Raw genomic sequence first — 18,716 nt, 5'->3', positions numbered from 1 at the left:
ATTTTCAAAAAGAAGGAACAGAGAAGGGGGCCAGGTGAGGATATTCCCTCAGTGGCCCAGTTCTCTGTTCTTAACGCTACCTCGCTAACACGGGAAATGGCGAATAGTTTGAAAAAAAAAAAAAAAAAAAAAAAATATATATATATATATATATATATATATATATATATATATATATATCTTTGCGTTTGCGAGGTAGCGCAAGGAAACAGACGAAAGAAATGGCACAACCCACCCCCATACACAATGTATATACATACACGTCCACACACGCAAATATACATACCTATACATCTCAATGTACACATATATATACACACACAGACACATACATATATACCCATGCACACAATTCACACCGTCTGCCTTTATTCATTCCCATCGCCACCTCGCCACACATGGAATACCATCCCCCTCCCCCCTCATGTGTGCGACATAGCACTAGGAAAAGACAACAAAGGCCCCATTCATTCAAACTCAGTCTCTAGCTGTCATGCAATAATGCCCGAAACCACAGCTCCCTTTCCACATCCAGGCCCCACACAACTTTCCATGGTTTACCCCAGACGCTTCACATGCCCTGATTCAATCCAGTGACAGCACGTCAACCCTGGTATACCACATCGATCCAATTCACTCTATTCCTTGCCAACCTTTCACCCTCCTGCATGCTCAGGCCCCGATCACTCAAAATCTTTTTCACTCCATCTTTCCACCTCCAATCTGGTCTCCCACTTCTCCTTGTTCCCTCTAACTCTGACACATATATCCTCTTTGTCAATCATTCCTCACTCATTCTCTCCATGTGACTAAACCATTTCAATACACCCTCTTCTGCTCTCTCAAGCACACTGTTTTTATCACCATACATCTCTCTTATCGTTACCCTTTCATTATTTAGTTTTTACTTCTTTTTTTATTTTCATACATATTCGCAATTTCCCAAATTAGCGAGGTAGCATTAAGAACAGAGGAATCAGCCTTAGAGGGAATATCCTCACTTGGCCCCCTTCTCTGCTACTTCTTTTAGAAAATTAAAAAATGGGAGAGGAGGATTTCCAGCCCCCTACTCCCTATATAGCACATATTGATTTACAAATATCAGTTCTGCTTGAAATTAGCAAAAATTTGAAAGAGAACCCCATGCAGTTCTTCATTACTTTTCACATGAATGAGGCTCATGGCCTCTGGCAACTCTGTGACCATGCCAAATTAGTGTGATCTTAAAAAAGTAAACTTTAAATGAATAAGAGTGGACAGAAGTTAAGGCCTGCAGTAAAATGCTACATTTGCAGTTTCCTGTCTTAGCTTGTTTCATATATCCTCAACTGTTGTTACTATGGAAGGGTTTCTTTACAGCACTAATATGGCCTCATTATGTAAGAACATCAAGTCTCTAAACATAAGAGGCTGAACATTCTTTCCTATCACAAAAGGCGTACAGTCATGCATGCCTCTCTTTAGACTCTTTGACCCCATACATCTCCTTCTCCCCTATGTCAACAAGTGTGTTATGAGGCAGGAGCTTCCAAAAACTACCAATTTTGTCCACATATATCTGTTCAGGACTAGATTCTTCAATATTCACTTAGCAAAACCAGTCATATACTTTTCAGTATTGTCAATGCTGGAAGACACCTGTTTACCACTAACCTTTCTTTTACATAACAAGTATCCTGTTTAATTCTAAACCTTAAAAAAACCTAGAGTATAGTCAAATACTGCACTATTTTTCCAATAATGAAACTTTTGCCTCTTCTATAAGCACTGGTGCAAAAGTGGAAATACCTTAAATACATCATTGGCGAAATAATTCATATGCCTTTGGTTGTGTCCCTTTTGGTTTAGATTTCACGTTTATCACCCTATTTTTGAATGACATAAGTAATGAAATTACAATATGATACAATGCAGAAACTGTTCACAGTTTTACCTTTATACAGTTTCTTTAACTCCTTAACTCCTCAATGTGAATATTCACAAGAGCCAGGAAACTTTCCTAGATATATATTTACACATCATGTTTCACACCTATATCAAGATTCCCTACCAAGCCTAAGTGGCTGTTGAAGTAGTAGCAGCTGATAATTTCTCCCCACAATCAATCATCCTCAAGTAATGCCAACAACAGCAGGTTTTCATGTCTCTTAAGAGGGAAATAAGTGGCTTTTAGCTATATTCAGAGGACCATGGAATAGATGATCCTGAATTATCTGCTGATGATGGTCTGTCTTTGGATTGTGTAGAGAGTGGTTTAAGGGACACTGGCCCTTTCAACATTCAAAGTTGACCAAGATGAGGAGGCAAGAGCAGGTATTTCTAGCAAAGGTGAAGGCAATGTTGCAGTGCCTGCCACACCTTGACAACACTGCATCTGACTAATACAGCTAGTAATTTTACAATTTTACAATTTCGTATTTATGAATAACTTATCAATAAGTACACTGATTATAAAAAGAAAAGATACATAAGGTGAAACAACAATAATCAGTATTCAATTTTTTGGTCTGGGTAAAATAAAAAAAATATACGAAGTGGCAACTCACTTGGTACTCAGCCCTTGCCCTTGCATTTCACAGCACATTATGCTGAAATACCCACCTGGGTATTGGGAGGGTTAGTGATATCTGTGTAAATAACCAGCACTTCAGTGGTTGTCAAGTTGCATTCCAATGACCCAGGTAGCTGTCTTTTCTTTCCACCTCACCCATATGTTGACTGCTGGCATTCTGTCCACAAACATACAATCTCTCCCTGTTACAAATAACATTTGACAACACTTAACTCACACAACTCATTCTTTGCAACTCTAGATTTTCCTGTGGTGAGGCCTTAGTATGAGCCTTGCCTTTTGGCAAAATGGTAGGAGCGATAGATATTAGCAGTAGGTAGGAATGTTAGACAGGAGCATTAGGTACAGACATTAGAAAAAGTGGCAAGAAGGAACATTAGCTGGGAGCATTAGGTACAAGTGATATGTTGTAACATTATGCAGGACTATTAGGTAGACACATTACACAGTAGTTGGTACAACCATTAGGTGGGAGCCTTTAAAAACACTACACAAGAGTTGTTCTCTACCAGTGGCCTGTTATGGACAAGGAACAAAAGGCTAAGAAGTAGCCTCTTGTGGGGAGTTCCCAAAGGGAATGGGTATTAGGGATAGATAGATAGATAGCTAGATTATGCTAAAACATCTACAAAACATTTACATGTCATCTGGGTGAAAGTACTGGATGAAACACTTATGAAATGAATTTTCACTGTCTTTGAAATTGTATGGTTACATAAATTTTCAAATCTGAAAAACTGAGATTCATAAGGTCAAAAGGGAGACCTTAGTGAGAAGTTAAGGGGTTAATATTTACACTCTTTTAATATTTGCAAGGATAAGATGCTTTCATTTTGATCCACTGACCTTCCTCGAACTATCATTGAAATGATCTCACCTAAAATGCCATAATAAAAGTACAATAAATGCAAAACATATAATAAATTCAGTGCATACTAGCATGCTCTAGCAAGCTGAATGTTGACACAGGATGCTTACACAGCTGAATGTTGACAAAGAAATGATCACACAGGCTGAATGCTGGCTGACAGAGCAATGAATGTGTCAAAAATGGTAAAGTGGGAACTTGGGCAACCACAACACTGAACAACAGAGAGACAAATCCATGAACTACTCCAAATCCCTCCATATTCTGAAGGATTTGCAGGATGTAGAGAGAACTGAAACCACTGGAAATTTTCAAAACAGATGATGGAACTGGAGACAGAAGTATGGATTCTCAAGGTTGCACTAGTGCAACAACAAATGTACTTTCCAAAGTATATTGGCTGTCCTTGCTAAAAACATAAAAAACATTCTAATAAAGAGCTATTTACAGCAAAACCATTTAAAGTGAAGATAGCTTTCAAAAGTAAAAGGGGTTCATTTTCCAGATCCCCTAACCAAGGTCCATGATTCCCAACTTTGGACACTCTAAAAATCAAAATGCTGAGTGTTTAAAACCAACACACTTTTGTGGAATGTCTTATTGTTCTGATTTTAATACTTAAGAATAGTTTATGTACACACATACACACTAATCAGTGGTATGAACTTAAGTTAAAATCTTTGAATATTTTCATACAGCTGTAAATGCTCATTAAATTCACTTATCAAAATAGATCCCTAGTAGTTTCATTTCTCAATTCTATGAGGTTTGGGTTATGGTTACTCAATTAAACATGATTTTGTTTTCTGTTGCTGCTTCTTTATATCTAACACTATAAATGCATAACAAAGATCTGAGAGTATGAAGCTCAAGCTCAGTGCTACCAACATTTTTTCAACCTCTATCACTGAATTCCTTACTCCTGATTTAAGCTTGGCTAAGTAACACTGACCAATTTACAAAATCTTTCAATTATGTCAATATTCCTCTTGAATGACCATATGCTGGGCTAGATGTTAAATAAATGGCCAAGTGCTAAAGTTCCCACATAATTCTCCAATCTTCTAATCATATTAAATTCTGTTGCTAGGGTCATAACTTTTGGTTTCTTCGCGAGGATTCTTCATGTGCCAAAACACTTGCAGGATGTTTTAGGGTGCCATATGACTGACAAATGAGAACTAATCAAGTCTGTAAGTAGAGCACAACCTACGACTGACAATGAGAACAAATCAAGTCTGTACGTAGAGCACAATAAGTACCATGTGTAAACTGGTGGATGATAGGTTGCAATATCAACAATATGAAACAAATGGTGTGCATGATATTCATACACAACCACATCTTTGCACAGATCAATTTGTTGGTGGTAAAAAAATAAATTGTATATCTGTGAATTCATTTACAGCAAAAACACTTATAGTGAAGGGAAAGTGTAAACAAAATTTGTGTACATGAATATACAAAATACATGCATATACAAATAAACATGCTCTTAATCATAAGCTTTGAAAGACAATACTCAGAAGGTATATGGAAAAGTGAAACTCCTGATTCATATAATCATATCCTCCCAATTCATTTTGCCCCACAGCCCTACACTATCTTCTCTTAACCCTTAAATGGCAACTAACCTCATACACAGTTGCATAAGGGAACAGCAGCCAACTTTACATGATGTTTCAACTCTTCCTATCTCTTTTTAAACATCTAGATGACTTGCCATTAGTAGCCTTCAAACATCTCATCCATCACTAAGCAGGCATGGCAAAATGTTCTGCGCCCCTTAGCACCCCTACAATCACCATTGTAAGAGCATGTCTGCTAACCTTTCAGCTCTTGTATAAAATGACCCTGCAGAAAATTTGTAGAACAGCCTTGAAGAATGTTTGGAAGTCGAGAACATTATCTCGGAAAGCAAAAATGGGTATGTTTGAAGGAATAGTGGTTCCAACAATGTTGTATGGCTGCGAAGTGTGGGCTATGGATAGAGTTGTGCACAGGAGGGTGGATGTGTTGGAAATGAGATGTTTGAGGACAATATGTGGTGTGAGGTGGTTTGATCGAGTAAGTAATGTAAGGGTAAGAGAGATGTGTGGAAATAAAAAGAGAGTGGTTGAGAGAGCAGAAGAGGGTGTTTTGAAATGGTTTGGGCACATGGAGAGAATGAGTGAGGAAAGATTGACCAAGAGGATATAAGTCAGAGGTGGAGGGAACGAGGAGAAGTGGGAGACCAAATTGGAGGTGGAAAGATGGAGTGAAAAAGATTTTGAGTGATCGGGGCCTGAACATGCAGGAGGGTGAAAGGCGTGTAAGGAATAGAGTGAATTGGAATGATGTGGTATACCGGGGTCAACGTGCTGTCTATGGATTGAACCAGGGCATGTGAAGCGTCTGGGGTAAACCATGGAGAGTTCTGTGGGGCCTGAATGTGGAAAGGGAGCTGTGGTTTCAGTGCATTATAACATGACAGCTAGAGACTGAGTGTGAACGAATGGGGCCTTTGTTGTCTTTTCCTAGCGCTACCTCGCACACATGAGGAGGGAGAGGGTTGTTATTCCATGTGTGGCGAGGTGGCGATGGGAATAAATAAAGGCAGACAGTATGAATTATGTACATGTGTATATATATATATATATATATATATATATATATATATATATATATATATATATATATATATATATATGTCTGTGTGTGTATATATATGTGTACATTGACATGTATAGGTATGTATATTTGCGTGTGTGGACGTGTATGTATATACATGTGCATGTGGGTGGGTTGGGCCATTCTTTCGTCTGTTTCCTTGCGCTACCTCGCTGACGCGGGAGACAGCGACAAAGCAAAATAAATAAAATAAATATAACCAGATGACCTATGTGATGAGGAGGAACAATGATCATCTCATGTATCTGTTGGAGGAGAGTGAGGAAGAACACAAGGTGAAATGTAATTATGTAAGGCGGTGATTATAGAGTGAGTAAGGAAGAGGAAGGCCAACACAGGACCCCTCAATCCACATTCCTAAGACCCTTTCTCTGTTAAGAAATTACATAAAAACTGTGCCGAATTTTCAGGGATGTAATCCTAAGGTGATACAGAACTTTAGTAAAAGATGCCAATGAAGACCCAGGTATTTCTAGGTGCATTCTGACTTTAATGTATCACTTATTTCATGCATAGTATATTACTTAGTGCACACAGTGTAATATTCCTACAACTGTTCATGTTGTTCACCACCAATGTTATGCCTGCATAAGAAGTAAGAGTAGTGTGATACAAACAAGCAGGACCTCCTGTCCTTCCTTATCTTAAGGTGAGAAAAGACTACCCCGGATGTGCACAGTATAATATTTCTATATAAATATTCATGTTATTTACCATCAATGCTTTAACAGTGTATGTAATAAGAGTATATTGTGAATAGAAGTCAAGAAAAAGAAAGGAAAAAGATATCCATGTCTTCCCCTCTTATTTTGCATTGTCAGACATCTCAGCCAAACACCTTCCTGCTTACTCAGCACACCATCAGGCTAATATAGAGGTAGTTATATTTCTTTCAGTGTACAATACTTTCTTTTAATGCTGCAGTGCAATCAATCAATTCATAAAGGTAAACAAAAATTTCTGATAGCCTTTTTGTGCACATGGTGATGAGGTTTCCTAATCTATTCCTCTGTTTATGGGTTAATAAGCAACTACAATAGTGAAATCAATACCATGGTACCTTCTGATGAAAATACATGTCCTGAGGTGAAGCAACTAACCTGAACATAAGATGCAGGAAAGAAACCTATCTGGTTGTTGAGTTCACCCTCATACCAGTTAGAATCAATCTTCTTTCGAAGCATGATTGTATCTCCTTTTTTGAAGCTAAGGTCCCTGTGGAAAAAAGATATGCATATTTTCTCTCTCATAAAGTCTACCTCAATAAAGAATGCCAAAGTGCATCAGATTTGTCATTACCATATATGTGTAAAATATCAAACTAAGACTGCATTTGTATGGATGATCTATTGTCTACAACAGATTTCAATAACATCTGAATTTTCTGAATAATCAGTGTAACAAAAGGGTAGATAAAGTATAAAGTTCTGAGGTAATAAGTAATTCGAAAGACTGCTGTTCTGAAGGTGCCTACAGCAAATATCATAAAAAAAAATCTACAATCTACCTCTAATAATATTTTACAAAGTGCACAGGTTAGTAATGCCTAAATCCTACAATTACCAGCTTTCTAGTACCTGTGGTACTCAAAGAGAGGAAATCACTAGCATTCCCAGCTTTCTAGTACCTGTGGTACCCAAAGAGAGGAAATCACTAGCATTCCCAGCTTTCTAGTACCTGTGGTACTCAAAGAGAGGAAATCACTAGCATTTCTTTATTAACACCATGAAGACTGATGGGTTTTTACAAATAAAACTGAAATATCTTTTGTAATCAGTTTCAATATCAATGATTGCAATGATGTCTTCCTAGACAGCTGAGTATCTCCTTTGGAGGATTTACAGACAATTCAATCTTGCATGCAATGTACACTCATTTACAGGGTAACCCTAATAACTCAAGCTGCAATTTACTACAAAATTTCACAGTAGCATTTAACATCTCATCTTTGTATACTTGTACATCATTAAAGCCAATATTCCCATTCTAGTTTCTACAGCTTTTTCAATACAAAAGATCATCATGAGTTATTGAGAAATTAAAATTGTCCCAAGCACAGCAACAAAGAGCATCATATAATGTATCTTTGTTCTATACTTCAAGTAAGTGACCTCTTGGTACTAAAAGAATGACCCTTTCTATACCTGAAACCTTTTACAAATGTTTACATCTATCTTTCAAAAGAATGTGTGCCTAAAATAAGTTGACTTTAATGTAGAGGCTTCAAAAACAGACTATCCTCATTATGATGCTTTAAATTAACACATCTAATAACTTAAGATGTTTGTGCCTGCATTGTTTTTGTACCATTTCATTTAGCAGCATTTATAGTGCCATATGGAGAAATTCTTTCAATGGGTATAAGATTATCTCAGCAGTAGGGAACACAGGACACAATACCCAAGGAACCTTTTCCAAATAGGCTGAGGTGACTGTTGCAGTGCCACAAGGTTCAGTTCTGGGACCATCACTCTTCTTGACCTTTGTGAATGACTTGCCTTAAGGAATGGCTCCTACCTGAATATGTTTGCAGGTGATATAAAGGTCATGAGGGAAGCAAAAAGTGAGGAGGACTGCTTACAAGAGGACCGAATCAGACACCAAGGTTGGCCTAAAACATGGTTGATAGAATTTCACCCAAGCAAAAGTACAGTAATGAGTATGGGACAAAGCAAAAGAAATCCTCAATATGATCATCATCTAGAACAGGAAATAAGCTTTAGGATTCTGCATGTAAGAATAACTTGAGAATTGACTTTGTCCCTAACCTACCGCCAGAGTCCCATACTAGGAGGATAGATAAGGAAACAAAGTATCTGCTGGCAAATATCAGAATAGCCTTCAAGCAAACATATAGGGGAATATTTAGCAAGCTATTCATATTCTACATACAGCAAGAGGGTGGTGTTTGTGCTCACTCCAACATCAACACACCTGCTGCTTGCCTCAATGACTCAAAACTGAGTCTCCAAACTTTGCTGTGGCTCAAGGTCTTTCTCCCTACTTCCACACTTTTCCTCTGTTTTGCCTATTGCTCTCCTAATTCTACAAATTTTATATCCTTCTTCAAGTATCTAAACTCCTGCCGTGACACTGTGATATCCCCTCACCCACAACCTGAGTTCCTCTACCTCAAGGATTTCAACGTTCACCATAGGGAATGGTTGAATTCCTCCCATACAAATGATGGAAGGATTGAAGCTCACATGTTCTCCATTCTCAGTGATTTAGAGCAAATTATCTCCCACCCTACTCATATTCTTGACCACTGTGACCACTCTCCTATTATTGTGGATTTCTTTTTCACCTCTGGTCCATCCCACTGTAAATACACAATCTCACCCCCAACTGGTTCATCTGATTACACTCTCATAAGTGTATCTATTCAAACCACACCTGCCCCTTTAGCAGCCCCTTCTAAGTGTAAATACTGGCACCACAACAAAGATGACTCGAATAACTTATGTAACTTCTTTTCTGACTTGGGTAAATCATTGACTCTTATGTGGTGATGCTTCTGTCTCTCCTAAACACACAGCATTAATCCCCTCTTCCTCAAAGATAACCTCTTCATCCAATCTATGGTTCAACGGTTCCTGTTCTGAGGCCATTCAGGCAAGGGTTCAGGCATATTGGGCTTGGAAAACTCTACATCCTCTGGTTCCAATTCAGCTTTTATCACTGTCCATAATCACTGCAGGCACATTATCTGTGAGGCAAATTGTTCCTTCATTCAGAGGAATTATCCATGAGGCAAACTGTTCCTTTATTCAGAGGAAATGCGATAACCTCTCATCATCCACAGATAGGTCTTTCTGGTCTTTATCTAAGGGAATCTCTGATACCTTGTCCCTCTACCTTCCCTTGACCTTTCCCCTCTGATAGTACTATAGCTGTCTCTCCTGTAGACAAAGCAACTCTCTTTGGTTCCCATTTCTCCTCTAATTCCACCTTTGATGACTCTAATATTCCTTAACCCCCTGATGCACCTCTAACTAATTGTATAACCCTTCCAGTAATCTCTTTTCAGACTGTCTAAAAAGCATTTCTTTCTCTAGACACAAGCAAGGCTTATGGTCCTGATGGCATCCACTCCAATGTACTGAAAGAGTGTGCCTCTGAACATGCACCTGTGCTTGCTGGCCTATTCCATTTGTTTAAAAACCAAAACTTATTCTTCTCCTACAAACATTAAATGACTGTTCTAACCCCTCTAACTATCATCCTATTGCTCTGAAATCAACCATTTCCAAAGTCTCTGAATCCCTCCTCAACTCCCATATCCTTAAAGACCTCAAAAATCAGTCTTCAGTAAGGTAAGATCCGCTAGTGATATTCTTTCCTATCTTACTAATGTCTGGTCATCATCAGTGAAAGATTTTGCCCTTGACATATCTAAGGCTTGTACATATTCATACTTGCTTGCCTTCATCCGTCCCTGCCGCTACCCCACAGGAAACAGCATTGCTACACCCCCACTTCAGCAAGGCAGTGCCAGGAAAACAGACAAAAAAGGCCACATTCATTCACATTCAGTCTCTACCTGTCATGTGTAAAGCACCAAAACCACAGCTTCCTAACTACATTTAGGTCTCACAGACCTTTCCATGGTTTATCCGACATTGCACATAACCCGGTTCAGTCCACTGACAGCACGTCGACCCCGGTATACTACATTGTTCCAATTCACTCTATTCCTTGCACACCACTCACCCTCCTGTATGTTCAGGCCCCAATCACTCAAAATCTTTTTCCCTCTATCTTTCCACCTCCAGTTTGGTCTCCTGCTTCTCCTTGTTCCCTCAATCTCTAACACATATATCCTCTTTGTTAATCTTTCCTCACTCATTCTCTCCGTATGTCCAAACCATTTCAACACACCCTCTTCTGTCCTCTCAACTGCACTTTTTATTTCCACACCTCTCTTACCCTTTCATTACTAACTTCATCAAACCACCTCACACCACATACTGTCTTTAAACATTAATTTCATTTCAACACATCCATCCTCCTCTGTACAACCCTATCTCTAGCCCATGCCTTGCAACCATATAACATTGTTGGAACTACTATTCCTTCAAACATAGCCATAAATCCTGATACTTGAGAAATTCTTAACAGGTTAATTGATAATTACAAACTGGTAGATTATGATAAACATACCTTGCTTCTTTCCTTTCATAGTTATATAAGGCCTTTGCACATGGTTGGAGAGCTGATGTCTGAAAATAAAACATTTCAATAATAAACACTAGCCCAAAACTTACATTTCATGACTTAAAATTATGTATCCAAAGTGTATGAATTAAAAGACAAGATATCAAAGTAATAACCCTTGTACAGTATGAATAATCAAAGTTCAACATAAAAATTGATATATTCCTGCTCTCACTTATTCTTAACAAATCTACTACTACTGAAAGAAGTGTGGCTTAAAACAACACAAACTAACAATGACTTTATAGTGGCAACTACAAAATGCACTATCGGATTCAAGCTTTCTGAGCCCTCATTTGCCAGCTCTTGCGGAGGGCCAAAAATGTAAAATTCATTTCTAAGAAAAAGAAGAATGTGTTCTACAACAAAGGTGAATCGTATATTACTAAAATGGACTGGATCTTTTTTCCTCCCAGGAGTCTGAGTAAAGAATATACAAGCTTTTGTATGCTGCTGGTGAGTAACTTAATGACAGTTGATATGCCACATGCAAAACTGGATGCGTCTGGTAGTTAACTGAAAGTGTACTGTACATGGCATGGAGCATTTAAAAATCCTGGGCACTGTAAATAAGAAAGTTGTGAGTCAAAAAGCAACTACAGGCAATTTAGAAAGTGTTTCCACATTCTTTGCCCATATTCTTTCAACTCGGAAGCTTAGTAACCATAAAAATGCCATGAGGGATACCCACATCATTTTTGCACTGCCTATGCAGCAAAGAAAATATACAAAGATATAGAGATTGCACAAATAATGTATGAACATGTATAAAGAGCTGTGTACATATCATGCCATTAAGAGGGATGCCTTATACACCTGGCAATTGTAAAGCCTGAATGTTTATTCATTTGATAATCTCACCATGCATGTAAGTAACATGTTCTTATACTGATATAATTGTACATGCCATTTCTTTTTCTATCCATGGGGATATGAGAGAAAGAATACTTCCCACATATTCCTTGGGTGTCGTAAAAGAAGACTAAAAGTGGAGGGATCAGGGGGCTGGAAATCCTCCCCTCCAGTATTTTACTTATCCAAAAGAAGGAACTGAGAAGCTGGCCAAGTGAGGATTTCCTCTCTCAGGCTCAGTCCTCTGTTCTTAATGCTACCTCATTAACACAAGAAATGGCGAATATGTAAAGAAAAAAAAATAAAATAAAAAAATATAGGAAAAAAAAGCTCTTCTAAATGAATAAGATAAAAAATCTTAAGAATCTTTTCAATTTTACCGAAAATTGCTGCACTGAAGGCACACAATATCTAAGGTGGCTGCAGTCTCACATCTGGTGCAGCACTTAAATCTATGCCCAGACTAAATTTTCTACTTTCCATTTAATGAATTCAAATTTTTTATTCACAAATATCCTACAACAAAGTTGTACAGATGAATGAGAGAACAGCACTGTTCAATGGTACAACCACCCACTCACCCCAATATTCCTCTTCATACTTCCTATACTACCAGAAGCTTCCTGCTCAACAATAGCATACATGCTGTCAATGGGTTAAACAATGTTACGTGAAGTCAACAGTAACACAGACTGACACTGTAAACAAGTGAATCATATGCCTGAAAACATAAAAGTGCCCTGCACCTTCATGCCAATAACATCACAGGCCTACACAAGGCACACTTTGGGTGTTGGGTCTCTTTGAATGTTGGCTGAAGATAGTGAGATCAGAGTGAATACACAATATCAATGGGTTAAATCACAGTATTTACCTCCCTCTCAGCAAGTACCCTTTTTACCCTTTTTGAAGATCATATAGTCAAGTCTCGTGATACATCTTAATACAATACTGGAAATTTCTTAAAATACTCATATCAGATGAACAAACAGATCTGAGAATCTAATGCCCCCCCAAAAGCCATCAATTTTGCTGTAAATTTTCAAAACTAAACACATTCTCAAGATGCCAAAGGCCATCAATTCTGCAATAAACACTTATGAATACACAGGTGTAGTGCAGGCCAAAGGTTAGGCAATAATAATATCTGAGAAAAGATAACTCAAGAGCATGTAGAACAAAGATGATAAATGGCTTAATACACACATAAATATGGTGATAAAATTTACCTGTTTTTGCTGAGCCACAGATGATAATACTGTGGGTTGGTTGACAGGAGCTGCAGATGACGCAGAGAGGCCTAAGCTAAGGTTACCAAGGGAGGAGACACCAGACAGTGCTGCATTCATCCCAACTCGACCAGTACTTCCTTCCCGTCCAAGTGATCCTCCGTATCCTCCTTCACCTCCCATGCCACTGCCACTTTTTACACTTACACCACAGGAACCCCCTAAAACTCCTGGCCCTCCACCAGCAAACCCAACCAAATGCCCCCCTGAGGAAAGTGTCACTTCATTTGTAGTGTAGAGGGGCCCAATGCGGGAAGTGGAAGAAAAGCCCTGAAGTGAGGGTGGAGGTGGAGCTTGAGTAAGGGGGGGACCATCAATGAGTTCAGGTCTACCTGAAGGCTGGTTAGAATGGGTTACAGTCTGTGTTGGTTTCAAAGGGTAACTTAAAGCAGACCGAGGAGCACTTTTCATACTCTCTAAGATTCTCATCAACAAAATATTTGGTGGTAGGTCATCCACTGGCACCTCTACTAGCACACGACACTCTGGGCATCTTAGTTCCTGAAAGAATGAAATTCAATTAGTAAAAGTATATAAAAAATTAAAGTACCTAGAAAGTACTTAAAGTTCCTAAAAAGAAACAATTCAAAACCAAGTTCCACAGATAAATATATGTAGGTGTCTGCAGAGTCAGAGGGGCTAAAAGTAATCTTTTTGATATGTATGACTCATGAATTCTTCACACACACACACACACACACACACACACACACACACATCTGTGGTGTTGCAGTTAGCACTGCTGACTGTCATGCATGCAGAGGCTGCCTGGGATCAAACCCCCATAGGTTTGAATCCTGGTAACACCAGGCAGTCCACAATCTGCCCTGCTGTTCATCCTCCCTAGAGGCTGGTCGATAATATGGGTACCTGACACAGGCTACAGTGTGTGTGTGTGTGTGTGTGTGTGTTGTGTGTGTGTGTGTGTGTGTGTGTGTGTGTGTGTGTGTGTGTGTGTGTGTGCATACATATATACAATGTTATGAGACAAGGCAATACAAGTATAAAACTCTCATTGCACCACAAAAATAGTAATAGTAATCACACAGGAAGTTTCTTAAGAATTTTCAATGATGGAGTAGGAACACAAGTACCTCTAGCCTAAAATACAGATGCAAGGTTCAGAGAGGAGGAGAAGAGGTCCAATAAAAAATGTCAAAAAGCACTAAGGCAAGATTGAAAAAGGAGGAGGATGGGCTCATATCATTTATGCACATATCACATAATATGAATGCACGAAAAAATACCCTTATTTTCACTGAGGAAAAATGATAAACACTAATACAATACAAGAGAAATCTGTTCTTTATATAAAGAATTGACTGCAATGGTTGCCATGCAAATCTGACTATGCCTTCATAATGCTATTACATTCTCCTTGATTATTCATGGGTAACTAAGGCATAATGCTTTTTCAGCAGTGTTGTTAAGTTGCTACTGACATTGCTGGATAAGATATGGAGAATTATACATCAGCTGGAAATGCAAAACACTGCCACCAAAATCTGTGCCAGTTTACTGGTATGCTGCAGCCTTCATACCTGACCAACGTACTGGCACATTGCAGTCTACTGGTTAAACCTGACTGATGACACTGACAGTGAACAGTCATGCAAAAGATGTTGGATAGAAATCATGAAAGATGTAAAACAGTATTTTTATAGCATACAAGTGGTGAATGAAAGAGGATGTGGTAAATGTGCACAACTTATAAAAGCTGAGGAAGATAGTTGTACTGATAGTAAAGAATGCTCAAGAATTATGGCCTTGTGAGTGTAAACTTCCTTTTCCATACAGTGTAAATGGTTAAGGACACACAATAAAATATGCTTCTCAAGTTTGGAAATTGCACTTATAGAAGCACAAAAAGTGGGTACAGGTGGTCCAGATGAGCCCAACAAAGATGATTTAAGAATTAAGAGAGCTGAGTTACAAGGATACAAGGCAGGGCTGGAAGCCTTAATTTTGCCCACCATGGAAGTGAGAAAAGTGAGGTATGACCTTGTTACAGCCTTAAATATGTTTAATCACACTGATGATGTAGACTATGAACAGTTTTTGGAAAGATTTAGGAATTGGACAACTAGAGGACATATAATGAAATTAAGCAACAAATATATTGAAAAATATATGAAGTACAAGAGAAAGGTGCAAGAGGTGAAAAAGAGGGCAAATGAGAGTTGGGGTGAGAGAGTATCATTAAATTTTAGGGAGAATAAAAAGATGTTCTGGAAGGAGGTAAATAAAGTGCGTAAGACAAGGGAGCAAATGGGAACTTCAGTGAAGGGCGCTAATGGGGAGGTGATAACAAGTAGTGGTGATGTGAGAAGGAGATGGAGTGAGTATTTTGAAGGTTTGTTGAATGTGTTTGATGATAGAGTGGCAGATATAGGGTGTCTTGGTCAAGATGGTGTGCAAAGTGAGAGGGTTAGGGAAAATGATTTGGTAGACAGAGAAGAGGTAGTAAAAGCTTTGCATAAGATGAAAGCCGGCAAGGCAGCAGGTTTGGATGGTATTGCAGTGAAATTTATTAAAAAAGGGGGTGACTGTATTGTTGACTGGTTGGTAAGGTTATTTAATGTATGTATGACTCATGGTGAGGTGCCTGAGGATTGGCGGAATGCGTGCATAGTGCCATTGTACAAAGGCAGAGGGGATAAGAGTGAGTGCTCAAATTACAGAGGTATAAGTTTGTTGAGTATTCCTGGGAAATTATATGGGAGGGTATTGATTGAGAGGGTGAAGGCATGTACAGAGCATCAGATTGGGGAAGAGCAGTGTGGTTTCAGAAGTGGTAGAGGATGTGTGGATCAGGTGTTTGCTTTGAAGAATGTATGTGAGAAATACTTAGAAAAGCAAATGGATTTGTATGTAGCATTTATGGATCTGGAGAAGGCATATGATAGAATTGATAGAGATGCTCTGTGGAAGGTATTAAGAATATATGGTGTGGGAGGCAAGTTGTAGAAGCAGTGAAAAGTTTTTATTGAGGATGTAAGGCATGTGTACGTGTAGGAAGAGAGGAAAGTGATTGGTTCTCAGTGAATGTAGGTTTGCAGCAGGGGTGTGTGATGTCTCCATGGTTGTTTAATTTGTTTATGGATAGGGTTGTTAGGGAGGTGAATGCAAGAGTTTTGGAAAGAGGGGCAAGTATGAAGTCTGTTGGGGATGAGAGAGCTTGGGAAGTGAGTCAGTTGTTGTTCGCTGATGATACAGCGCTGGTGGCTCATTCATGTGAGAAACTGCAGAAGCTGGTGACTGAGTTTGGTAAAGTGTGTGAAAGAAGAAAGTTAAGAGTAAATGTGAATAAGAGCAAGGTTATCAGGTACAGTAGGGTTGAGGGTCAAGTCAATTGGGAGGTAAGTTTGAATGGAGAAAAACTGGAGGAAATAAAGTGTTTTAGATATCTGGGAGTGGATCTGGCAGCGGATGGAACCATGGAAGCGGAAGTGAATCATAGGGTGGGGAGGGGGCGAAAATTCTGGGAGCCTTGAAGAATGTGTGGAAGTCGAGAACATCTTGGAAAGCAAAAATGGGTATGTTTGAAGGAATAGTGGTTCCAACAATGTTGTATGGTTGCGAGGCGTGGGCTATGGATAGAGTTGTGCGCAGGAGGGTGGATGTGCTGGAAATGAGATGTTTGAGGACAATGTGTGGTGTGAGGTGGTTTGATCGAGTAAGTAATGTAAGGGTAAGAGAGATGTGTGGAAATAAAAAGAGCGTGGTTGAGAGAGCAGAAGAGGGTGTTTTGAAATGGTTTGGGCACATGGAGAGAATGAGTGAGGAAAGATTGGCCAAGAGGATATATGTGTCGGAGGTGGAGGGAACGAGGAGAAGTGGGAGACCAAATTGGAGGTGGAAAGATGGAGTGAAAAAGATTCTGAGTGATCGGGGCCTGAACATGCAGGAGGGTGAAAGGCAGGCAAGGAAGAGAGTGAATTGGATCGATGTGGTATACCGGGGTTGACGTGCTGTCAGTGGATTGAATCAGGGCATGTGAAGCGTCTGGGGTAAACCATGGAAAGTTCTGTGGGGCCTGGATGTGGAAAGGGAGCTGTGGTTTCGGGCATTATTGCATGACAGCTGGAGACTGAGTGTGAACGAATGGGGCCTTTGTTATCTTTTCCTAGAGCTACCTCGCACACATGAGGGGGGAGGGGGATGGTATTCCATGTGTGGTGAGGTGGCGATGGGAATGAATAAAGGTAGACAGTGTGAATTGTGTGCATGGGTATATATGTATGTGTCTGTGTGTGTATATATATGTGTACATTGAGATGTATAGGTATGTATATTTGCGTGTGTGGACGTGTGTGTATATCATGTGTATGGGGGTGGGTTGGGCCATTTCTTTCTTCTGTTTCCTTGCGCTACCTCGCAAATGCGGGAGACAGCGACAAAGCAAATTAAATGAAGTACAGTACTTTTACACTATAATAGTGGTGGAAAAATAGAATAAACTGACAAAGGATGGGTATATGTGGACTGCATACAGAAGTTTAAAAGGTTATTCAAAAGTAGGAAATGTCCAAAAGACGGGGCCCCATGAGTGTAAAATTCTCTCCCTACACTGTACAAATACGTACTTACACAAAAGATGGGACCCCATGAGTGTAGAATTCCCTCCCTGTACTGTACATATAGGTAATTATACAATCTCTCAAATCTTTTATCATTTATACAGACTTCACATACATTGTTTGGTAAAGGGCCTCATAATAATCTCCTATTCATGCTTTGCAATAACAGTTGAATTTCAGCTGATCTATGGCAGTAGCATAAGATGCCTAATGTCTCCTTATAAAACAATTACAGGAGTTCTTCAGTCACCCATCATCCATGGCAAGGAAAGGTTGTTTCAAAAGCTCAATGAGTGTAAATGACATCAAGCAGTATCAGCTACATATTGCTAAGGAATCTAACAAAGAAGAAAAAAAAATTATCACACTTGAACTATTTTTCCTTTTATCAATGAATTAATTTCAAATTCTTACACAGGATTATCATATATTGTTTCTAGTAATATGATGTAATGAGTTTATGGAAATTCATATGCATCTATTACCTTATATGAGTATACACCATCATAAGAGAGTCTTAGTATAACAGAATCAATGTAGTAGTCAAAATGCAAAGCAGTAGGTAATATGGAAGATCAGTGTTGACAGTAAGGCAATTTCTAGCAAACTATCTGGGGAAAATGACTCTGAGAGCCTGCTACTACATGGGAAGACAAGAGCATAGAGCT

General features: G+C 39.0%; 1 protein-coding gene across 4 annotated transcripts in view; it reads right to left on the bottom strand.

Moving 5' to 3' along the window:
* LOC139749887 (E3 ubiquitin-protein ligase SH3RF3-like) overlaps positions 1-18,716 on the bottom strand; it is a 406,578-nt gene that overhangs the window by 299,848 nt on the left and 88,014 nt on the right. For all 4 annotated transcript variants that reach the window (XM_071664268.1, XM_071664272.1, XM_071664269.1 and 1 more), the window contains 3 exons: positions 13,409-13,969; positions 11,274-11,332; positions 7,211-7,325 (listed from right to left, as the gene is read on the bottom strand). In XM_071664268.1, coding sequence (XP_071520369.1) covers positions 7,211-7,325; positions 11,274-11,332; positions 13,409-13,969 — 735 coding nt within the window. The remainder of the gene's footprint in view (positions 1-7,210; positions 7,326-11,273; positions 11,333-13,408; positions 13,970-18,716) is intronic.

The sequence above is a fragment of the Panulirus ornatus genome, chromosome 8, assembly GCF_036320965.1.
Source record: "Panulirus ornatus isolate Po-2019 chromosome 8, ASM3632096v1, whole genome shotgun sequence".
NCBI lineage: Eukaryota > Metazoa > Arthropoda > Malacostraca > Decapoda > Palinuridae > Panulirus > Panulirus ornatus.
This window is presented reverse-complemented; position numbering and strand designations above follow the sequence as displayed.